The sequence below is a fragment of the Malaclemys terrapin genome, chromosome 10 (assembly GCF_027887155.1).
Source record: "Malaclemys terrapin pileata isolate rMalTer1 chromosome 10, rMalTer1.hap1, whole genome shotgun sequence".
In the NCBI taxonomy this organism is placed as follows: Eukaryota; Metazoa; Chordata; order Testudines; family Emydidae; genus Malaclemys; species Malaclemys terrapin.
In genome coordinates this window covers 29313866-29339384 of record NC_071514.1, presented here as the reverse complement: position 1 = coordinate 29339384, position 25519 = coordinate 29313866, and the positions used below count along the sequence as shown (strand labels likewise).

At 38.7% G+C, this 25519-nt stretch overlaps 1 protein-coding gene across 1 annotated transcript in view; it reads left to right on the top strand.

Annotated features, from left to right (window-relative positions):
- Nucleotides 1-303: 303 nt before the first annotated feature.
- LRRC49 (leucine rich repeat containing 49) overlaps nucleotides 304-25519 on the top strand; it is a 123867-nt gene continuing 98651 nt past the window's right edge. The window contains exons 1-7 of the mRNA XM_054043082.1: nucleotides 304-441; nucleotides 2830-2892; nucleotides 4022-4109; nucleotides 4491-4688; nucleotides 6413-6515; nucleotides 9128-9331; nucleotides 23595-23661. Of these exons, the coding sequence (XP_053899057.1) occupies nucleotides 304-441; nucleotides 2830-2892; nucleotides 4022-4109; nucleotides 4491-4688; nucleotides 6413-6515; nucleotides 9128-9331; nucleotides 23595-23661 (861 nt within the window). The remainder of the gene's footprint in view (nucleotides 442-2829; nucleotides 2893-4021; nucleotides 4110-4490; nucleotides 4689-6412; nucleotides 6516-9127; nucleotides 9332-23594; nucleotides 23662-25519) is intronic.

The window sequence follows — 25519 nt, the reverse complement described above, 5'->3', positions numbered from 1 at the left end:
GTCGGGGCAATGCTACCGGCGGGCAGGGAAAGGAAGAGCCGGGGCGACGGAGGGGGCGGCTGAGCCTGACGTGAGATGCACGGGGCCTGGCACCAGGGGAAGGCAGCACAGAGAGCAGAGCCCGCAACCGGCGCTCAGCACCGCGGCCAGCGCTCCCCTCCCCGCGGAGCCTGCCCCTCCGGGGCCCGTTAGCTTAGCTCAGGCTGGGGCTTGCTAGAGCTCAACCTGCCGCCGCCGCCGCCGCCGCCGCCGGGGTGGGGGTAGCCGGAGCGCGAAAGAGCTGGACCGGAAGTGGTGGTTGCTATGGCCACTCGGGAGAGGTTTCCGCCGGCCAAAGAAGAGGCGGTGGCCGCGCGGGGTGGTGGCCGGTCGGGAAGACTCGTTTCCATGGTGCCCAGCAAGTTCCGGGCCGGGGGCGGCGGCAGGCCCGGGCCCAGCCCTGTAGGTGCCGCGGGGGTCAGGGGGGAGGATTAGCAGCAGCAGCAGCCGCCGCGGGAGGGAGGGCGGGAGGGGCCCCGCCAGTGGCAGGTGCGGGGCTTGTGAGCTGGATGCCTCGGATCTTGGCTGCCTCAGGTGGGAGCTTTGTGCCCCTTCCGCGGCCGCCGGGCTCCCTGGACCCCGCCCCATATATCCTGCTCCTCTGCGCCCGGTGCAGGGGCATGGCCCCGGCACCCTGGGTCTGTTGCACCCCGTAGAGGCCATGGCTCCATCCCCTCTTCTCTCCGCCTGCGGCTGCGGGCCGCAGGATCCCCCCACCCATCCCTTCGAGGCCGTGCCCAGCCCCACTCCACCTGCCAGGGGACTACGATTCTCCCCCGTCCCGGCTCACGCCGAGGCTGCTCCCGCACCTGTGAAAACGCAGGCTGGGCAAGCTGCTCCCTTGGCTAAACGCGAGCCAAAATTTTATCTTTGTCAGGACTTCGAATGTGTAAATTACTGTATTGGTGCTAAATGTTGTTCGAATTTTTTCTTTTGCATCTCGTACTCCTAGAGATGGGGAATTGCGCAGGTGGGCAGGTAGTCACAGCGGCTGTTTGGTTGCCCTTGGATGCTGCTTGCTTGTACCACTGTACATGTGTTTCGGGGACCACTGCAACACAGTGACAGCTTAAAATTTGCCGAGTTGTATAGTCCACTAGCAGTGATTATGATCAGGAGGATGAAGTATATTTACATGTGTGTATGTTTCATACTGTGCTCCCTAGGTGTGTGAGCTGCTATGTACATTTCTACTAAACAGTTGTGGTTATTTTTTAGAAATGTCTTGGAAGATTAGCTTTAAGCTTTGTAATGTAAATAATAAATATTTATAAAAACCTGATATCTGTCCCTCAAAAAAAGTCTAAGAGGCATGTTTTTCCATTTAAAAATAGATCTAATGTAACTACCTGTGTGCTTTAAGACTAAGACTGCATCTACATCACACACCACTTTCGGTGGGGTATAGGGTATGTGTAGCTATGTACCTCAGTGAAGAGCAAGCCATACTGCAGGTGTATAGCTACATGTCTCAGTGTGAAAAGCTCTAACAGGTGAGTCAGCAGTTCTCCCCCCTGCCAGAGTCTTTTCCTGTTGTGGGGGGAGGCTCCAGCAGCTCCCTTGTAGGAAAAGACTCCAGCAGCTGGGAGGCAGGGGGAGAGTACATGACTAAAAATAGCATTCTAGATGGGAAGTCACAGCTTGGGTGAGTAGGGAGCACTGTAGGGTATGTACTCACATACATAGTCACACCCTTCACATGTGTCTTTATTTCACTATTTACACTGCTGTTTAAACCTCTGCTGGGGGTGGGGGGCTATTTGAGTACATACTCTACATCAGGGTGGGCAAACTTTTTGGCCCAAGGGCCACATCTATATATAGAAATTGTATGGCGGGCCATGCGTGCTCACAAAATTGGGGATAGGTTGTGGGAAAGGGTGAAGACTCTGGCTGGGGGGGCGAGCTCTATGGTGGGGCCAGAAATTAAGAGTTCATGGTGTGGGAGGGGGCTCCGGGCTGAGGCAGGGGGTTGGGGTGTGAGGGGGGGATGAGGGCTCTGGCTGTGGGTGCGGGTTCTAGGGTGGGGCTGGGAATAAGGGGTTTGGGGTATAGGAGGGTGCTCTGATCTGGGATCGAGGTGTTTGGAGGACGGGAGGGGGATCAGGGCAGAGGATTGGGGTGAAGGAGGAGGTCAGGGGTGCAGGCTCTGGGCGGTGCTTACTTCAAGTAGCTCCTGGAAGCAGCGGCATGGCCCCCCTCTGGTTCCTATATGGAGGCACAGTCAGGTGGCTCTGCACATGCTACTGCCCCCGCAGCCCCCATTGGCCACGGTTCCTGGCCAATGGGAGCTGCAGGGTCAACGCTTGCGGCGGGGGTAGCATGTAGAGCCCCCTGGCTGTCCCTATGCATAGGAGCCGGAGGGGGGACATGCCGCTGCTTCCAGGAGCTGTGGGGAGCAGGGCAAGCCCCAGACCCCTCTCCCTGGCAAAAGCTTGAGGGCTGGATTAAAACGTCTGATGGGCTGGACGCAGCCCAGGGGCCGTAGTTTGCCCACCCCTGTTCTACATACTGCCAGAAGATGCATGCAGTATAGACCAGAGTTCCATTTGAGTGTAAAATGGAAAGAAAGTATGATGGGGGTGGGTCAGTGAGTACAGATTGCCATAAATGAATATACTTTTGTCCATTCAGACAGTATTATCTAAGACAGCCTTCTTTATTGGATGAATTATTATATTCAGAGAATTTCCCTCATTAATAAAGTATATTTAGCCTTTTGTTTTAAGCATCCAGTTTTTGCAAAATGCAATCTGTTTTTTTTTTTTTTTTCTTTTTTTCAATTTACAGGTTAACAACTGTGGGCTTCATCTGGTTATCCAAACCTCATCAGTGGCAGAGAGAAATAAACCAGTAAGATCCAAATACATTTTTTTTTAATTCCTGAAACATAACTGAGTTAGTTATTCCAAATGTATTAGTTAATACAGATGCAAAAATACTCTTGTACTTAGGATTTCCCTTTTTAAAATAGTTTTTAATATTTAGCTTTTAGTATTTTGTTTTTGTTTTGTAATGATTTATTTCAGCCATCGGGGACAGGTGCTATATAAAATAAAAGCACTGGGGAACCCAGAATAAGTTTCAGCATCTTGTTGTGTCTCCCTTCTGCTTTTCCTACTGCTCTGAGTGGGGAGTCTATGTGGTGCAGTACATGTTTCCCTAGTTCAGCTATGCTGGCCAGTGTATTGTGGGGGTGCAGTCAAGTCTCAATTCCCATCTTTTTCCTCTTGCCTATGTGCTTGATGAAGTGGAAGAGTGGCCAAGTGGAGACTGCTCCCCCTCCAGTGCCAGTCTCCAGGATGTGTTTGACTCATTATTGTTAAGGAAAACTGATTTCTTGTTACTGTACTCATGCCTACTACCCTGAAAATAATTGTATATTGCCCATGCAAGATTTGACATTGGAGGTTATCTATTTTAATCTACTGAATTCTTGCATTTATATTCTAAAAGTAAAGTTGATCTTCAATAGAATTATTCTTTTAATGGATATCTGTTTTGTAAATAATATATTTTGGCTGAGATTTTCAAAGCCAACAAAATAATGTAGACACCCAGTAACTATTAATTTTAATGGGAAGTGGTTGCTCAAATTCTCTAGGCAGCTTTGAAATCCTCAGCCTAACTGCAGTACTGTTTGTACCTTCTGTCCATTTTCTTGTTGCTAATGAAATATTTTAAATGAACATAATTTTATCTAATCTGTTTTAGATATTTATAATATGCCTCTTCAATAAACCTGTCCTATGAAGTCTTTCTGGCACTACACAGTGAAATCTGAATATTACTGCCTTATTGAAATGAATAATACATTTTAACATGGAGTAAATCTGCTATTAATTATTATTCCCCAGAAAAGAAATATCTATCTTAAATAAATTATAATGACTGTGTACCAAATTTATACAGTTAACTGTAAAACAATGTGTGTTTAAAAATCTTGTTTCATTTATGTCATATTTTAAACATTGTGTTGCAGTTTGAATTCAGGGTAAATAAAGACCAGTCGTCTTTCCACAACAGGCTCTTGCAACATGATCTGGAAAAAAACCATTCAGGAAAACAAGGTAGTTTCCTTTTCTAATTAACTTCTATAACAACGTTAATTATAGAAAGAAAAAGTGTGACTAGCAAACAGAAACTTATTTCATACACCGAGCACACTTGAAAAATAATTATTTCTGGCATATGACAGACTTGACTGTATTCTCATCTGGGTGCATGGCCACTGGGGGAGACTAGCTCTAGTTTTTATTTTGTTTGTTTTCAAATTCGTTGTAATAATGTAATCTTGGTGATGTTTGCTGCTTAAGGGAAGGGTGGAGTAGGGGCCTGGGTGAGAGCCAGGGGTCGAGCACCCCTTGGCACTTTGGAAAGTCAGCGCCTGTGGTTTATTTTATTGTGCAATGAACTGCATGTTTCTGGTAATTTATTTATTTTTGCTCCAGGAGATGGAAGATTGTTGACCCCTTTGGTGCGTAATAAGCAGGTGTATGTCCCAGTAGCAGCCAATTTGGCAGACCTTTCTGGTCTGGAATTGAAACAAGGTGGAGGCTGTCTATCAGCATTTGGGGATTCTTCTATTCATACTCCTACAAAATCCAGAACCCGACAGGGCTGTCATAGTGCCGGTCCAAATATTTCAGGTAACTATGGAGACTAGTCTGTTTTGACAAGTAGTCCAATTTTTTTCTTTCTAATTATGTGTCTTGTGGAAAAGCTATAGGTTACAACTTCTTATGCCACTTCAGCTGCCAGTATGTGTGGCTAAACAGAAAGCACTGGCTACTACTCCTTTATGTTTTTGTATTATGAGGATCAGAATGAGCCTTATCAATAAATTGTTAGTTATAGTTTTACATTAAAAGGACATCTTTTTTTTTAAATGTATATATTTTTTTCTTCTTCTTCTTTCCTAAATTTTGCATTGTCTGTATGAACCATTGTCCAATATTGTACTGTACTCCACACAGGCCTCCTGTTAAGTTTCAGATTGATTTTCAAGTCTTTGATCTTGCATGTATTGGTCCAAACAGCTATGATTACACTTATTTAATTTTCTCTTTGGTCCTATTTATTCATTATATTTCCTCCCCCCATCATTATTTCTTTCTAATTTTTGGTAATTATCTTACTCTCCCTTTCTGCTGCCCCCAAAGAAATAAAAACAAAGTTTGGGGTTGCTCCAGGAATTTAGCATAAAAATTAGGGGAAAGTGTTGAAAGTGTTATATTTAAAAACAAGAATTCTACCAAATCACAGTATTCATCTGTATGCCTAGTCTGACTTTAGGCTTAAAGCAAGAAGGAATGAACTTTTTGAGGTGTCAAAGAAACTATTCTTTTTTGCTTCTTTCAAACTTTCTTCCTCACTCCAACTCCAACTTAAACTTATTTTAATTGTAAGGGAAGGAGGAATTTGTGCGATCAGCTATAGGACTTGAGCCCCCATTCTTATGGGCATAGTGACCTATTTCAGAAGAATATTTTTTTGGTTAATTGTTCTCCAAATAAGTCAGAGATTTGCAGGCTGGTTGGTTTTGTATGTGTTTTAATAAATTTTAAGCCCCTTCTCCTCCCCGCCAATTATTTAACTATTAACTATAGATTCCAGAGTAACTAATTAAATTATGTCATCAAAATAGCCCCTCCTTTCTTTCACCATAACAGAGAGAGAGACATAGGGCGCATTCTAAGGTGCTGTGAACTCCTGACCTTGTGAGTAATTCCATTCAGCACTTACTTGACTGAACCTTATAATGTTAGGCTGATTCATTTTGTTGTATTTTAAAAATTAAAATATCATCTTCCACACCCACATGATATTTCCCCCTTTAAAAATATTTAACTTCAGGCATAGCCAGTTATAGGCTCAGAGTTGGGGTGAAGTAAAATAAAATAATTCTAGTTCACCTCTGTTCATTTGGAAGATGTCTTCCTCAGAGTTCAGATATTGCAGTTAAATCCATGAATGCAACCTGTAACCTGATGTCTGAATGATTCTGGAGCATTCTAATACAAATAAAGGTAACTTCGAGCAAGTTCCAAATTTACAACCTACTATAAACAATCAGTTGGTATCAAGCTGTGTAAAATCAACCAAATTAATAGTTACGTTTCTAAAAGCATATGTACAGTATGGTTGTAGTAACTTATAAATAGCACAGAAGAAAACATGGTTAAATATTCGTTCTAGTATAAACATTGGGTAGAGTCAATTAAGTACCATGATGGAGTCCTAACATACATGTGAACAATGCATATCTTTTAATTTTTGGCACATAGGAATATTCCACCTTTATTCTGCAGAATTAATAAAGCAACTTCTAAAATTTCGAATTCAAGTTATTTTTTGTATGATTTTCTAATAGATAACATACATTTTGGGAGCAGTGCATCAATCACAGCATTTCCCATTCTGCATCGTGCTGCTGATGAAAAAATACTGAATTCTGATAGGCTGACCCTTGAAAGGTGAGGAATGTTCCGATAAGATAAATTTGAGAATGGTATAAGTATCATGTTGTGTAGATGAGAAAAATGTGGACTGCACTTCGAAAGGATTTTTAAAAAATTGTGTCATGCTATCAGGATACTGCAAGCTTCTATGTAAAACTTCAATGTAATTTATCATAACTTTGACAAATATTCCATTCGTGTCTGGTCTCAGTTTGAGAGCTAACTTTTTTTCAAGTTTGAGAGAGATCTTTTTTATTATATTTGAATGGGAAAACGTTTGCATTTTAACTCCTATAGATTGCTTTGTAATCTGAATTCTGACATGCCAGAATCTTTAAACTAAAGACTGTCTCTGTTGTTATTAATTAGTAAGTATTATTCAAGTAATGCCCAGAGGCCCCAATTAAAATTTGGCCCCCATTTTGGTAGAGGTGCACAGATATGAAGACATGGTCCATTACTGTGGTGGCTGAGTACTACCAAAAATTTGTTCTCACAACACTCCTCTGAGGTAGAGAAGTATGGTTATCACCTTTTTAAAGATGAGGAACCGAGGCACTGAGAGGTTAAGTGAGTTACTCCTGGTCACATAGGAAGTCTGTAGCAAAGCCAAAAATTAAACCCTAATTTCCTGAGTTGTAGTCCAATGCATTGACCATAACATTCTTCCATATAGATAATTATTTCCCTCTAGTTAAGATGCTCAAGAGATGTTCCAAAAGAAAAAGTATGCATGAAGATCATGATTAACTTGGAGTCAGGCAATGCAGGGAACGTGATCATGCATCCTGGACGTCTTTCTGCCATAGTAATATGCTTTGGAGAAGCTGAACAGCCTTCCTTCCTTCCAAGACATTCCCTTTCCCCCTCCCCACAAATTTGGTGGTGACACATCATAAATGTTCTGACGTACATTAACACTAAAATTGATTATACTGTTTTCTGGCATCAGTAACAAGGAGCAGGCACTGATGCACCAAGGGGTCTGAATGCCAGAGAGATGTGAGGTGCAGGAACACCCTAGCTCGGGCACCAGTGTACAGAGAAATATTTAGTAAAACACTTAAGAAGTGCCACAAAGAAAGCTAGTTCATGCATTGTTTATGGTTTTACAAGAAAAATACTGTGCTGAAACATGGAGGGCAGGTGCTGTGGCAGATACTGAAACACTGGAGAGAAAGCATGTCACAACATGAGTGAACATGTCAAAATATGCACTGGAGCTCCCCACCTGGTGTCAAAACCCTAGGTAGAAATTGAAGCCAGTGGAGTGCCCTGTAACTATCTTTTGTCCAACAGTCTGGAAAAAATGGTGACAAGTCACAGTAGAATTTGTGAATTTTGCAAAATCTTAATTTTATATACATTTGTTTAAAGGAGAATTTTTTCTCTTCTCTAGTGCAAACTTGTTTTGATTCTTCCATCCCTAATAGATGCCTTATAAATGGGCATCCCATATTTAAATTGTAAAAATATTATATTCTGCTCCTTTTCATGTAAAGGTTGATAAAGTCCTGCATTAATAATGCATAACTCTTTTAAAAGTCAAGTTCCTAACTAGTAGAAAGATTAGAAAAATTATCGACACCATTCAGGGTAAAACCGCCCCATTGAGGTCAATGGAAGTTTTGTTATGGTTAGCAGGGTCAAGATTTCACCCTCACTTGTTAACTTGTCTATCGGGTTTTATGAATTTCTGGGCTTGCATATCATGGCTATGATGTCATTTCTGGCTACATAACTATAGTGGCATAACTTTTAGAATAATAATAAAAAAGCAAAGGTGTTAAAAATGAAATAGTAAAACAGAGTATAAATTCCCCAGCCTGCAAAAGTTTATATCCCAGCATGTAGCTACTCCCACAAGGAGTCCCATGAGTTCAGTGGGATTCTTCCTAGAAGCCACTGTCAGAGGGGCTGTAACCCTTTGCGGTACCACTCCCACAACTTGTTTTACTTTTGTGTATAGCCTAGACTGGTTTTGTTTTTACTTGTCATATTTAATGTGTATTGTTTCATTTATTAATTTTATAAAGTAAAAGTTCAATAAACCAATTAATCCCCCCCCAAATAGTAAAAGCATAGTTTTTGATTGGCGTTAGTATAAATATGGACTGCTGATAGGCCATTGGCTGTTGGAAGATGATAATGTTGACACAAAGGGGCTGATACTGAGATGATGACTCTGTAGCAACACTGCTGAGTAACAATTAAATAAATGATGATTAAAAGAAAGGCTTTAGGAAACATTTTGAAGTCTCTGGCCATACTTATTAATATAATTTGATGCAAAATTTATATATTGAGTTCAGTTAACATCCTGTAATTCTAACAGTTTGTAAAATAAATGGCGTTTAACAATATAGTGCAATGAAATGACTTTAGTCTGTATGTTTCATTATCAGAGTAGTTAAGATTATTAAAAGAACACTAAATACAAAACAAAAATGGAATATTGAAAATTGTAATGATCTCTTCAGGATTCTGTGATATAATTTACATTTGCACAATATTTTTACAAATATATTTCATTCCTACTAGGGAGAGTTTGTTCTATCACCTACTTTACGTTTTTTAATTTTCTAATAATGGATTACAAAATTATTATTTATAATCTTTATTTTTAGGCAAAAGCTGACAGTTTGTCCAGTTATCGATGGGGAAGAACATCTTCGCCTGTTGAACTTCCAGCATAACTTTATAACTCGGATCCAGAATATCTCTAATCTGCAGCATCTTGTTTTCTTAGATTTATATGATAATCAGATAGAGGAAATCAGTGGGCTTTCAACTCTCAGGTCTCTACGTGTCCTCCTGTTGGGGAAGAACAGGTAAAAAAAAAAATTGAATAGTTCTGTATATTTTATTTATGGTGTAACACCTGTAGCCTGCATCATATCTGTTCTGTTTAAAGGTCCTGGTTGTTAAATTAGTTATGAGAACTGCAAACTGTTTCATTCATCTCTTAGGACCAAGGTGGAGCATGGTACTGGGATTTTTCATTTTTCCAAAATGCCATAAAACTCAGCATTTTTGCTACGGAATTTGCCATTTTGTCTGTGGCCAGGTGTTGAACAACTTTTGTATCCTTGTGTTGCCAGAAACTGCTTGCTGGTGCCTCTTGCTCTCTAGCTTTCCCCACAAGAGGGCGTTAATTGAATTACAGTGCATAATCCCTGCATTGTTTGATGTGTCCAGGTAGCAGGGGGTTGGAGAACCAAGAGCTGGAGTTCATCTTGCAGCTAGAGAGTGGAGGGAGTGAGAAGTGTAAGCCAAGTGGAGAATAGCACAGTAATGAAGTCCTAGGGAGTAGTGGAAAGGAGCTTCAGAAACTGGCTACAGTCTCCCCCTTTCCTGGCATATATTAGAGGAAGGAGAGCGGAGGCTACAGGAATGGAGCTAAACTACTTGGAGAGCATAGTTTTAAAAAACTGTCAAAATAATAATGATGAGTTGTAAATGAATAAGTATTTTTAACTGAGATGTGCATGGTTTTGTATGAGTAAGGGAGGATGAGAATGTGAGGTATTTCATGGTAGAATAAATGTTTCAGTGAAATTTAGGGTTTGCTGATGTGAAATTGGGTCCCATTGTGCCACTGTGCCCGGGGACTTGAATATAGTTTTCTGATAAAATGGAGTGGCTATACCACATTTAAATATGGAGGAGCAGACTAGTAAGTAGAGCTAAATAATATGAATGATCTTGAGTCTGATAGTGCATCTGATTATACAGTTTTGTTGACAGTGTAACAAATACATTAAAAGTTGAAATATTAACAATTTATATTTACATTGTAATACAGAACAATGGATATTGCAAGGAGTGCACAAATTCAGATTATTGTGCAAGAATTTTTAGCAATTTCTGTTGACGTGCTCACTTTCAGTAAAATGGTTATTTTTTAAATAATAGCTGCATTATTCTGAGAACAAAGGCTGATTTAAGTTCACAGCTCCCGAAGTTATGTGGTTACATTAGAATCTCGGCTTTCATTAAATGTAAAAAATAATTTTCTAGCCCTCTGTTTTCTGGCACTCATTAAAGAAAAACCTGAAAATGTGACCCAAATATAACGTGTGCAGTGACAGCTGGTTGACTTTGCAGTCAGCCTGAAACACAAGCTTTGAGAGAGGTGAACTGCATCTCAATAGGGTGTTAACTTCATGACCCACTGTTCTGAGGTGGGGGGGAAAATGGGAGTCTTAAGCTGCTACCCTCCTTTCTGCCACAACCATTCCAAGAGGAAGCGGTGGCCATAGCATGGGAGTGGGTGCATGGGGACAGAGCCATGTGGGGTCTCTGATGTGCATAGGGCATAGGTTGCTCCAGTACAGCCCTGCTGAAAAGTGCATCTTAAACCTGAAGAAATTAACTAACACAATAGGGCTTGGCATCTTTGATGCTAAATGACAAAAGCCTGAGTGGGCTAACCAATTAGTCCTATTTTGTGATCTTTTTGTTTTTTTATGTCCTGCAGTAATACTGGGGGGTGTGCTGTGGAATGAAAGATTCTGTTCCTCTATAGTGAATTACCTTTTATTTTATTTTTTAAGGATTTTTTTTTAGATCATTATGATTTTGGTGCTATTTAGTAACATCTTTTTTAAACATCTATTCATGTTTGCTATCGCCATTTAATCTGTAGTTATGCTCTTTGAGAAAGGGAATATGTGTACTGGAATGTGAAATATTTCATATAAAGTAAGGTACTTTCTAACTATAATATTTGTCTGCTGAAGCTTTAGGATTATATCTGATCTTGCCAGTGATCTTGCACGGGACTTATACTTTTTTCTGGTTAGCTTCTGTCAGGACGGCATTCTGCTGAGTCTCTTGATGGTGTCTCTAGCCTCCGTGCCATGACAGAACACTGAACCATCACCCCTGAACTGGCTGAACACCAGCCTTAGTGCTTAAGCCTTTAGTCCCACCGCAGCCATGTCCCAGGCCCCTGATTGGCTGGACAGACAGCATTCTCATAGGATATCTGGGCTATATATCTATATATCTTCCCCAGCAGGAAGAACAAGCTGTCTGAGCAACAGGCCATTGCCTTGCCTTGCTACTTTTGCATAAGTTTATCTTACTGCCTCGCTGCCTTGCTGTGTTGCCTGACCTTGAGTTGTCAGCTCATTGCCTAAACTTGCTGACCCAGCCCCTTGGATTGGATCTCCTAACTAGGGACCTCTGTGAGAACTCTGACCAGTGCCCTGGACAGCCTCTGATACCTATTCACCTCTTGGCTGCCCACCACCTGTGCATACTTGACCATTGCTCTGGACTGCCACTAGCCCGCTTTGGCCATTGTGCATTACAGCTATGCTATGTGTTAACAGAGCAGAACATACCTTGCATATGCTAAAGCAGCAGATATTCAAGTACTGTATTTACTGTGCAATTTTCAATTCTAGAACCAAAACAAAACCAACCAATCAACCAAATTTCCTAGGAGTGAAAAATTGTTTTGTGGTATGAATAGTTTGGCTGTCAAAAATCTTAATAGAAATCTTTAGGATGAAACTTCAGAGACCTAAACAAGTCTCTTGTGTATCAGGTTGGGGCTAAAATATATAAAGTATATTATTTCATAAATAGGACATTTTACTTATATATTCAAGATTGCACCTGTATAATACGTTTTAAAAAACATAAAATTACTTCAGGACATAATCAATCCTCAAAGGTCTTTAGAGTTCACAGTTTTAACTTTATGCCTCGAGCACATTTTACTGGTGAATAGTAGCCTAAATCATAGTTAAGGGTGAGCCTATCTTTCAACTTGCATTTGGGCCTTTTTCCTTCATGATGCTACTAGCTATGATTTCTGATACACTATTCATAATACACACAGCTGAGGGATGCTCGTCTGTGCAGAACATTGAGATTAAGAGTGTTCCTGCACTGAAGGATATACATGTTAGCATTTCTGATTGGCACTCCCTGTTCCACCTGGAAATTTAAGAGAGCGAGTGGAGGCCTTTTAATTAGGAAATGAGTAGGACTTCTGGATCATGGTCAGGGGAAGCGAACAGGGGGAGGGAGGCAGGGGACAGACAAAAGGTTTAGAGCATCCCTTTAATAATATCCCACAGGAACAATATCCCATAGGAAATAAGGGCCATAACAAAAGAACAAATACATGACAAATATGTACTCATGTTGCTTAATGCACTACTGGATAATGATCAGATGCTACAGTGATGAGCTTGATATAAGAACTTGTACAGAACAGAATAGATGTGGATGGACAGAAAGTGCACATTTAAATCAAGGGAAGGAGATGTGGCAGATCTAAGCGGAGAATATGGCAAGAAAAATGGAGCAGGAAAAATAAATGGTCTGAAAGAGAAGACAGAATGGAGAAGACAGGTAGCAGATACAAGTATATCCCAATGGCATATCTATTATGAGAATTTTCTACTTTCCTCTGAAGCATTTGGTATTTGGTACTGACCCACCTGGACCTTTGTTCTGATCTAATATGGAAATTCCTTTATTCCTAAGTAGGATGAGCAAGAAACAAAAAGTAAAGACACAGAAATAGAGATACAGAAAATAAAGAAGGAAAAGAGAAACCTCAAAAATCAAAGGAAACCATGGAAAAGTGTGCTAAATTGTATAGAGACTGAAAATTGTGAAAAGAAGAGTCTAGAACATGCAATGCAGGATCACAAATGACAAACAACATGGGGGAAAAAAGGACCAAGATAGTGGTGAGGGTGGGGGTCTGAATGTGGCATTCAGGACAGCGATTGATTATAAATGGGAAAAATGTATTTGATTGCTTTTTAAAAATATTTTTATGGTATGTTGGCAAAATTTCAGGTTCTAGTAAAAACAGACAAAACCCTAGCCTTACTGAGGGTCTTGGAAGTCTGAGTTCTGTGTTTTGTTTTTTAGTTTCTTCTAAAGTCTTAGCCACCAACTTCATGATATTGCCCAATATTTTTTACATTTGGGAACTGCTGACATCTGTCCTTTGAGAACATGTATATAATATCAAGAGCGACACAAGCCTTTTGATTTTGCTTGTTACTCAAAAATACAATCAGATGGGAATTTATGTGGAAAACATTTGAGCTTTTATAATATTTCTGAAAGCATATTGGGGAAAGGAGAAGAGCTAATTTTTTAACAATCTAAATTTATTGTAAATTAATCAAAGATCTAATGGAGCTGCAGAACGTCTTTTTGGCTTGTACAAGGGAAGCACAGTTTCTTCATCTTCTCTTTTTGAAGAACAGAAATCCTAGACTTTTTCTGAACTACGGCAGGTTTGTGGCATGTGCTAAATAAAATAGGGAATAAAAAAGAACCAGTTAGTAAGTACAGAAATATCATTTTAGCGCTTTTTGTTGTCAAGTGGAGGAAATCAAATCAGATTCTGACCACAGTTTTATCAGTTTAAATTGAAATTGCTCTGTTTACAGTAGAGCCTCAGAGTTACGAACACCTCGGGAATGGAGGTTGTTTGCAATTCTGAAATGTTCATAACTTTGGACAAAAAGGTTATGGTTGTTCTTTCAAAAGTTTACAAATGAACAGTGACTTAATACAGCTTTGAAACTTTACTATGCAGAAGAAAAATGCTGTTTTTAACCATTTTAATTTAAATGAAATAAGCACAGAAAGTTTCCTTACCTTGTCAATTCTTTTTTTAAACTTTATTTTTTTAGTAGTTTACATTTAACACAGTACTGTACTTTATTTGCTTTTTTGTTTTTGTATCTCTGCTGATGCCTGATTGCGAACTTCGGGTTCCAAAAGGGGTGTGTGGTTGACTGGTCAGTTCGTAACTCTGGTGTTGGTAACTCTGAGGTTCGACTGTAAATTGAATTAGTTTACATCATTGTAACTGATAACAGATTCTGGCCCATCAGCATAGGAATGAATCTGTTTCAAAACTAACCCTAGAATATCAGTTAATTTAAATTATGTAAATATACAAATATGAAGATTTCAGTGGAGTAAATGCCTCTACAGTTTTAGGATTGTGAAGTTAAATTTCTTTCACTCTTAAGCACTGTACACATGGCTGGATATCAGGTTTCAGGAAAAGATTTAAGCTTGAGATATTAACACTTTACTTTGCTTAGATGAGGCATGATATTTAGTGGGAATTCTCTGGATTAACTCTGAATTCTCCTAAGTATCAATTTCTGTATGCTGTTAGGTTCTCATTGTTAATGGCTTTTATCTGTGGGAGATGCTAGAAGTCATCTACTTCAGAGCAATTCTTGTCTCAGATCTGGCATTCAGGTAAGGTCTTCTTTTGATTTTGGTCAAACCTGTTCAGGGAATACTAGGTGTTGGTTTTAAAGAAATTAATCACTTAGGGACTTCTTTATAAATCTTCTTCGGCACAGGAGTTTCCTCCCTGGTGCCTTGGACGCTGAACTACCTTTCACTGAAATAAGGTGAGAGTTACCAGTTTTCCCCAGTAGTTGTTCACTGTCGCTAACTGCCAAGCTTGCCAGTCTATTACTTGTGTTTACCTCCTTTTGGATGGTACTATGTTGCGGGAATTCCTAGTTCTGACTCTTTCTTTCATCTCCTCTCTGAATCTTAAAGCTCTCTCTCCCCCCTTTGTCCCCTCAGCTCAAACCAAATCTCAGTTTCTCCTATGACATGGATACTTTTTCACTTTACTGATGAGGGTGGAATCTACATAAACATAAATCAGCTTAGTTTGAAAGGAATGAAAATAGAGACGGGCCTTGGGTTATAAGCCACCAGGCACCATTCCAGGAAGTTTCCATGGAAACACTCATTAAAACAGGTGTCTTATCTGTCTTACCCTCATCTTCCCTTAGTGGTTTAAAAAAATTCAGAAAAACACATAGGAGCAACAAATTTAACTCTCTTCTTTCTGGAACTGGAGTGGTTGTTTCAAGCAGAAGGCCTTCAAGGATGTTATGAATACATTCACATGTACACCAATTAAAAGGAGGTATTTTACTTGTTCATACTTGGTTGAGCTATTTTATGTTTTATTTGTGAGATTATTAAATCTCACTAGGGTAAATTCATCATTGATATAACTCAACAAAGATGATGGGGCTAGGCCATAAACAATAAATCTGGCCTATTATGTTTAGGCATCAGTTTTTATATTTTTTTCTCAAAAACTTTTTTTAACTTTGCAACAGTGGTAATAATACACACAATCAGGATATCAAATGTGATGAAACAGTGTCCAAAGTACAGTGCTTTTCTAAGAATATTACATGAAAACAAACAAAAAAAAATATTGTATTGACATCCAGGAACGCACAATACAAAACTAAAACTTAACCTAAACAAAAATTAGAACCCTGTCGCAAATATTTTTAAATAACCAAAAATTGGGCAAGCTGTCTACAGATTAACTTTTATATATTTTGGAGGAACATAGTAATGCTTGTGTATTGGCTAAAAATAAGAAGACTTTTTCCATTTTTATTAAGAAAAATAGTTGTTTTTTAAAAAAAGTCAAAAGATTTAGTCTTAGAGAGTGAGTCCTTCATTTGTTCACATTAATTCAAGAATGGGACCCATCTGTTTAATAATCATGTATTAATTGCATGTAATATCAGTCAGTCTTTCCATAATAATTATATCCTACGTTTCAGTCAGCCAAAATGAGGTTGAGAGCATTTTGTTTTTTCCCAAAATAAGGCTGTCATGCCAAGGGGAAAGGTTGCCTTTCCTTCTTTGCTGGAATATATTTTCTCAGTAGGGTTTTCTCAACTGCAGGGTCCCAGGAAAACTCAACCTTTGTAATTTTTTTCTTAAACAAGAGGATACTTCTAGTCAAAAAGCTTGAGGAAACAATAACAGTCCCACTAAGTACATAAGTGTTCCACTTTTCCCACATTTATACCAAAGTTTATTAAAGACTGCTCTATTTATGATTTTCTTTTAATATTAAGATGGGCCAAACCCTGAACTATGTTTCTGTATCCCTCCTCAGCTAAAACAGGACCGTTGCTGAACCATCCCAACTTTCATTTCTTTTTGCAAAAGATATAAGAAAAGAAGGTTCTGTAAAACCAAACCTATTCTATTTTTGTATAATGAACTTTCCATTCTTGCTGTCTTCTCCAGATGTCCACTCTTAACAGATGTTGAAAAGGAACTTGCAGAAAGCCAGTTTAGGCTCTAACATGCTCCAAGCATTGGCCATTTACTTTCTAAATACTCATTGGGTGCACATTGCTCCATCAAGTTCTGTTCCATTTTTTTCCAGCTGTTGGCGTTCTTTGCATTTGCTTTAGTATTGTTCAATGTTTTCCTTTGTATTTAGCTTTTGTAAGAATAGTTTAATCTTAATTTTGTTAGGTTTTTTATTTTAAAGAGTTAAAGCTGATCTTGCCAAAACCAGCGTAGTGCCAAAAACAGTATTCCACTCTTCCGGAAAAAAGGTCTCATTTGGACCTTTTCTTTCTGTGCCTGAATTCTTTAAAAAGGTCAATATTAATTTTTCACTCAGTGTATAGGCCGGAAGAAAGTTTTTCTCTAGTTATTGCCAGAATCTAATCTACAGAACAAGCTAATGTGTGCCTCAGACTTCATTGCAGTAAGGTGGTAGTCACAAGTAAATTTAGCCACTTCTAATCTCATACCATCTATCTCCAGTCATCAAACTTTACTTTTTTTTTTAACTGCATATCAATTCATCATCTTAGAGTAGTAAATGTTGAAGACATTACAGAAGATATACATGCTCCAATTCTTACAGCCATCTTTTCCGGCTGTACTTTTTTACATGAAACTTTTATCAATATTTCCATAAAAGTTTCCTACTTTAAATGTACACATGAGCCCATGTAATCTTGTCATTGAAGATTGTCTCTAAAAGTAGTTTTAATATTTTGCACATTTCTCTGCTACAGATGAAGGTCTCTGTCTTTCTGCACACAAAGTAGGCTGTTAAATGGTCCCTTCCAGCCAGTTTAAATATTTCCTACAAGTAGTTCATCTTTAGATGGGAAGACAGTAAATAGACTGGATAGTGGATTGTCCCACTGGTTCATGGATTCTGCTGTGGTGGTAGGAAATAGAACCAGCAAGTAGCATAACTTTGCAAAAATATAGACCAAATCTTGAAACCTTTACTCATATGAGTACTCCTATCTAATCAATAGGCGTAGTTGTGTCACTAAAGGCTGTATGATGGGACCCGGTGTTTAAGTCATTCATATCGACCATCTCCAGCAAAAGGCTGCACTTTTATCATTTGCATCGGAAGAATCATTAAGCAAATTTTAGGTGGTTTATCCACCTGATTACCAAGGAAGTGTTTCCTAATGTAAAAAAACCCCAAACCACTATAGAGTTGTCAGAATGTATTGTATTATTCCTATTTATTTGGGGGCCTTAGCTTTTTGCATTGTAGCATTAAATATTTTACTTATGAATTTTAAGCATGATGCCTAATATTACATAAAACAATCATTTTTTTAGAGTGCTATGAAAGGTCAAAGTTTCTGAATAGTAATAACATCAGAGTTAAATGGCTAGAAAGAACCCTTTTTCCCCCTTGTTCTGTTTTTTCTAATTTGTTCTTGAAGAATAGTATATGGGATGTTTAATACAGTCTGCCAGTAGATGATGCTGTTGGCTATATAATAATGTATGGTGACTTGAGGTTGGAATCTCAGCAAACGGAACAGAATCAAAAAAAAAAAAAAAAAAAAAAAGCCATAAAATAGTAGAACTCCTCAGGGCTCGGAGTTAGGTCTTGACAAGGAGTGAAATGTGCTCGAGAAGCGATGTTGCCAGCCACAGAAATCTTCTCCCTTTACTTTTCCTTTGACATCTTGTATTACTTACAAGAAGTCCAGTGATATTCAGTTTAATATTCTTAGTGCTTTTCTCACTAGAATCTCCCTTCCTACAAACTCTCAAATGCCTGCATCACTATTGGTTTCCTTGAGAAGGGACAGGATAAGCTCTTTGGCAGTAGTATTCTGCTTCAACCAGTGGGATTTTCTATGGAGAAAGTGTTTCGTTTCCAGTTCGCCCCTCCTCAGAGGCTGAGCACTCTGGATCTGTATTATTATTGACAGCCAGAAAGAGAGTCAAGAGCATAGGTCCCTGACTTTTCTCCTGTTCCCCCAAAGTGGCAGTGTGCTGCATTGAAGCTAGACCAACAGGCCACCATTAGTTACAGTTTAATAGTACCCCTCTACCTTGATATAACGCTGTCCTCGAGAGCCAAAAAATCTTACCGCATTATAGGTGAAACCGCGTTACATTGAACTTGCTTTGATCCACCGGAGTGCGCAGCCACCCCCACCCCCCAGAGCACTGCTTTACCGCGTTATATCCGAATTCATGTTATATCGGGTCGTGTTATATCGAGGTAGCGGTGTATATGTCATATTTTTTATACTGAAGACTATAGATATAATTTGTCCTGTATATTTCCTTTCAATTAGCCTGAGCTGTAACACAGACTAAAACTGGTATAAATGCATCTTAGATTTATAATTATTATTCTAAAATTAAGGAGTCTGTCTCTGTAATATGCCATTTGCTAAAACTGCAGTTTCAGGCAGTTTCTGTAATACTGTAGTCAGTGCATTTATTTAGTGTTTTAAGGCTGAATTAGGATGAGGATTTTGAACTGTTGCTTCAGATCTCATTACATTCTAGAGTAGACTAAGCAACAGGTTCCTTAGTGGCAGGTTTGGGGGTTGGTGAATTGAATATGTTTTTAACGGTAAATGAAAGAATATACTTGTTCAAAGCGGCAAAATACCCTACAGTTAATGTCTAATTTTTCTTTTAAATAGTTTTGGCTTGGGGAGTAAAGTTCATGTGATGGCTGGAACTAGTGTTTTCTATCAAGTATTATATTTGTAATGGGTGAGTTGAGGCAGGAGGCTGGAGATTGTAACATAGCAACTACAACAAAGGAGAAGGAAGCACTTAATCTTGCAGAACAAGAGACCATGGAAAATAAACGGAGGTGGATTAAAATAAAAACACCTAGTATGGCAATAGACGGAAGATGTAAAAATTAGGATGTGTAGATGGTAAACCAAGGGGAGACAGGAAAAGGTAAGTCAGCAAGTTAACCTTTGTTCTCATATCAGCCACAGTGAAGTGGATATGGATGCAAGCTGTTCACTTTCAAAGTGGTGTAAAATAAATTGGACAATAACACTGCTCTACAGCCAAAATGCTTCTGAAATAAATGTAGTCAAACTTTACTAATTCTGGGTCACTGAGAACGAAAATGATGCTTAAAATTGTTGATTGGCTCTAGTTTCCAAGATATGCTATTGGGTCAGTATATACGACCCTTGACTTGGGAATGGCGGAGGATAAGTGAGTTATAAAGGGAAGGGATCTCAATTTAAACCAGAAATGACTAAACTACATCTTTGACTGGATCTATGAATAAATCTATGACTGGGTTTGGACAGTACTTGCTTTTTAGGCAAAACAATGAATGAAGCAATCTGAAGCTGGTATTGCATCATATATGATCTGAATTGCATCATGTTATTCCTAGAAGTCATGGATGATGCAATCATAACGAAGCTTACATCACTCTGCTGAACAAATTGCCCTATATCAGCTCTAGAAATCATACAGTGTCGTGCTCTCTTATTTGTCAGTGTTTGATTTTGCAAAGGGACACATTTCTGTTTAGCCAAAGTGAGCAGAGATGCCTCGTACTTGTGTGAACAGTGCAGATAACTTCTGCCATGTTTGTGGTGAAGTGACTTTTGCATCACAAAAGTGCAGTATAACCACTACGGTTAAGAAAGCCTATCACCTTTATTTTGGCTGCAAAATTGGAGATCAGGACAAGAGGTGGGCCCCACACATATGCTGCAACACTTGTGCAACTAATCTTCGCCAGTGGTTGAACAGGAAAAGGAAATCTCTGCCTTTTGCAGTGCCAATGATTTGGAGAGAGCCAACAGATCATACCAGCAATTGTTACTTCTGCATGGTGCCTCCAGTTGGGAAAGGTGTGTCAAAGAAGAAAAAGTGGACTGTGCATTATCCAAACATTCCATCAGCTATACGCCCAGTACCCCACGGAGAAGGACTGCCGGTTCCTGATGCACCAGAATCATTTTCACTTGAGTCAGACGAGGAAGAGGATGAAACTTCTGGTCCTGAACCATCAATGTCACAGGACCCACATTTTCTCCCATCCTCCTCCTCTGAACCACACCTCATAACACAAGGTGAACTGAATGACCTTGTCAGGGATTTGGAACTACCCAAGAGTAAGGCAGAGCTGTTGGGCTCCAGACTACAGCAGTGGAATCTCCTGGCAGGTGATGTTAGGGTTTCCATGTTCCGTGACCGTCAAAAGGATCTTGTCCCATTCTTCTTCATGGAAGGTGATCTTGTAGCCTGCAACAACATCGATGGTGTGATGGCAGCCCTCAACATCGTTCACGATCCAGATGAGTGGAGACTGTTCATTGATTCATCCAAGATGAGTCTTAAAGCTGTTTTACTGCATAATGGCAATGTTTTGCCATCAATTCCAGTTGGTCATGCAGTCCATATGAAGGAAACCTATGACAACATGAAACAACTTTAGAGGTGCATAAACTATGACCAACATCAGTGGCAGCTTTGTGGCAATTTGAAGGTTGTTGCTCTCTTGCTTGGTCTGCAGACTGGATACACAAAGTACTGCTGTTTTCTCTGCGAATGGGATAGTCGGACTAGAGATTCCCACTACATCAAGAAAGATTGGCCACTCCGACAGTCATTGGAGCCTGGGAGGAAAAGTGTTCAGCATCCACCACTTGTTGAATCAAGGAAGATTTTGTTACCACCTTTACACATCAAGCTGGGTCTGATGAAGAACTTTGTCAAGGCCATTGAGAAAACACAAGCAGCTTTCAAGTACCTCTGTGAAAAATTTCCAAGGTTAAGTGAAGCTAAGATAAAGGAAGGTGTCTTTGTTGGTCCTCAGATTCGTGAACTTCTTCGAGATGATGCATTTGACCACGCACTGCGTGGCAAGGAAAAGACTGCATGGAAAGCCTTCCAGTTAGTGGCAATAAATTTTCTCGGAAACAACAAGGCAGACAACTACAGGTTGTTGGTGGAAAACCTCCTCAAGGCAAACAAAAGCCTTGGTTGCAACATGTCACTAAAGATACATTTTTTTCACTCTCATCTAGTTTTTTTTCCCACTGAACTGCGGAGCAGTGAGCGACGAGCGATTTCACCAGGACATTGCAACAATGGAGAAACGCTATCAGGGCAAATGGAGCCCATCAATGCTTGCAGGCTATTGCTGGACAGTGACAAGAGATGCTCCATTTAATGAATACAAGAGACAAGCCAAGAAGCGCCGAGTAGACCCTGACTAGGACTAAACCATGTACATAATAGTTTTTTGCCTTTTGTTTCATAATAAATTTGATTTATATAATCCTTTTGGTGATTTTTAAAGTGTTACATAAACAGGACAGGTGAAATATTATCATGTAAAGCAACCATAAACACATGAAAAGACCTAGGTTTACAATTTATGATTAAAACTCTACTATCTACACAATATACATAGACATAAAATGTAAAAACTTAAATATCTTAGAAACAGTAGCCAATCAGTTGTTTTAATTGTCAGATTTGAATTCAGCACATCAAAATACATAATAAATAGCACATTTTATCTCTGAAGCAGACGACTTCTCAAAAATTGTAGACCAGTGTAATTTTTGGTGCACCAGATTCTTTTGATATACTGGTAAATGCAGACCTGCTATAATAATGGAAGATCCATTTCCTAGGGCCTTTAATGTATGTGCAAAGGCTGTTTCACAACAAAGTGGGTCATTTGGGTAAACTTTATCTTTGATGCAACAGATTCAGATGTTATTTTAGAATTGCAGAATTAAGGGTAAATGTAACAATCTCACAGAACTTCAACAGATGTAATTGTTTTTTTAATTACTGTAAAAAGATGTCCTGGCCTTTTAAGGTTTTATAGGTAGGTTAGCAATACTGTTCCAAGAACAGTACTTCTAGAACAGAGACATAGTCACTGAAGAAAAGGAAGTGGCCTCAGGAAAGCAGTCTGTGGTTTGGGGAAAAGAACCCATACTCCTAAATGCTTTTAAATCCTCCTCTTGATGTTCCTCATTCCAGCCTTAAACAGTTGGACACCACTCTGCATCACCTAAAGTGAAGGGTCTCTTGAGAGCTCAGAAACTTTATAAATTGGTTAAAGGATTGACTAGTTTCACTCTAGTGATATAAATTTTGATATATTTATTTAAAATTAAAACACACAAAATAATTTTCTGGGAAAATGTAATTCTGCTGTGTGGGTAGAGCTATATATATATATATATATATATATATATATATATATATATATATATATATATATATATATATATATATAAAAACACTTTAGGCTGTGTGTGTGCGCGCACACACACATATGTATGTACTCTACTCAAGTAAGTCCTAAGTATTATTTTAGCTTGTTGTCAAGAAAGCATCCTGTTGAGTGAAAATCAGACCTGTACTGCATATGTATTCCCATACTGAATGCTTGACAGACACCAAAAAGATAATACATGATTACATAGTTACAGGCCACACTTGGGGGAGAAAGTATATCAGAAAACGGTAATAGTGGCACTCAGTGACCCTCTTTTGTTTATAATTATTTTGATTTACTAATTAAGTAGTGTTTCCCAGAATAACTGTTAAATTCATTTTGTAATTCCTATGAAGTAAGTTGGTTCTGGTGGTGACCTTTTGGCAGTCTCGTTTCTAACTTCCTAAAATAGTATTCCTCAAATAATCACAACAGATGTTGTTACATTACTTTTTATAGAGAAAGGCGCTATGTTTTTCTCTTTCCCAGTGGCAGTAGCATCCTGGTATTATGACTTTAGTCTTTACTCAACTCCTGTATCATTGGGTTCCTAAAATGTCTTGAATGGGTATGGGCTATATACAGAAGTTTATTCATTTCAGTCAGTTGACAGTTATCCTCTTACTTTCTTATACTTGGTAGGAATACATGATGAGCTAGATGTTTTTGTAGAAGAAATGTTTAATCTAAAATGAAAAACAATTTTTGTCAACATTTAAACGTTTCAGAATAAAGAAAATCTCAAATCTGGAGAACTTGAAAAATCTTGATGTTTTGGATCTTCATGGAAATCAGGTACTGTACAGTAAGTATATCTGTTATTTTAAACCATTCGTAAATAACACTGATTTAGACATGTTGCATCTCCGATGTGGTTTCCTGTAATATTGCTTTTATGAAGGAGGATTTAATAGTTTTGCAACTGCTTTTATTAGGGAATTCACAGAGATTTATAAATTAATCAAAGGGAGCATGATGTTATTTTGGATCTTGGTCTCTAATTTCTTATATTTGCAGAAGTTTATGAAAAGTAAAAAAAAAAAAAAAAAAAACCTTACTAAATACTCATACAATTAAAAATAACAGGATCAGTTCAGTTAGAGCTATAACATACTCATCTAATGCAAAATAGCTGTGATGTAGCTAAAATAATATGCAGTCATTTTTATGGTAGAAGAATTAAAATGGTTACAGTAACTAATGAAATATTGCATCTGCTGTATCTCACCTTACAAATGACAAGGGTGACCAGATGTCCAATTTTTAAAGGGACAGTCCCGTTTTTTGGGATTTTTTCTTATATAGGCGCCTATTATCCCCCACCCCCTGTCCCGTTTTTTCACAGTTGCTGTCTAGTCACCCTACAAATGACTCATTGCATAAAGTACAATAATTCAAAATCTGTATAGTGAGTAATACAGGGAGGCAGTATTGTCTGTGATTAATGCAGTGGCTTGAGCTTTGGGAAATCTAGGATATGTTCCCAGGTTTGCCAAGAATATCCAATACGACGTGGGCAAATCACTAAACCTGTGAAGTATGCATCGGTTTCCCTGCCTCTAAAATAGGGATATGTAATCATCTTTGTATATTGCTTCTATTTACTTTGATGAAGAGGCTATCTAAGTGCAAAGTATTATTATAATAGATATGTTTGAGAGAGAGGAAGGTGGGCTGTAAGGTTCTCAGTACTTTCTATGATGTATCCAGTGGAAAGTGTGTAAGGATAAGTAAGTCAGATACAGTAATCTTTTGGAAAATGTAAAATGTGTGATACAAAATGTTTAAATAGCTGAGCTGTTTAAAATAATCTGTGATTATCCTGAATACGTAAAATCAATGTGTGAAAACTCTGGATTCTTGATCTGACAAGGCTATGTACTGATGTTGCTCCTTATTGTGTTACTGCTGCACTTTGTAGAGAGTGGGGAATGGAAGTACCTACATAAAAGCGTTTAATGAATAATTTACATATGTGAAAATATAATTGTTTCTTTGGATTAGCTTTTTTATTGAACTTTTAGGAGTAGTAGTATGTGCTCAAATACACTGTGATGGGGCATTATAAAACATAGTCAGTGTCTACTTTTAGAGAGGGCCTAAATTTTTAGAGGATTGTGTGTTTGAGAACGACCAGTTATGCATCCATATCATTACTTGTATGTACTGTTATATACTTCCAGTAAATGCACATGCAAGTTAGGCATGCAAATGCACACACTTTTGTGGCTGCAAATACATGTACACTTTCTTGAAACTTTTGTTCTAGATATGTAGCCTAAGCTTTGATACAAAGAATTGTGCAGGCACAGGTGGTTATAAGCAAAAATGGAAATTCAGCCGGGGAAAATTATTAATGAAAGTATATTTAAAAAAAAAAACCAAATAATACACAACTCTTTTAAATGTTCATCTAATCAGATTCTTTCATCAGATATATTTGTGAAATTCCCTTTAACTTCAGTAAGAGTTGTGCACGTGGTGCCTGATCCAGCTGCTGGTACATGAAATCTATGTAGCTATGTGCAAATCTTGTACCAGGAGTTGGAATACTGGAGAAATCCAGACTGAAGAGGTTAATGGATGTTACTTTTCTAGTTGAGAAGGGCTAACAATGTCAATATGAGGCATATACATGGTTGGGACCTTCAAA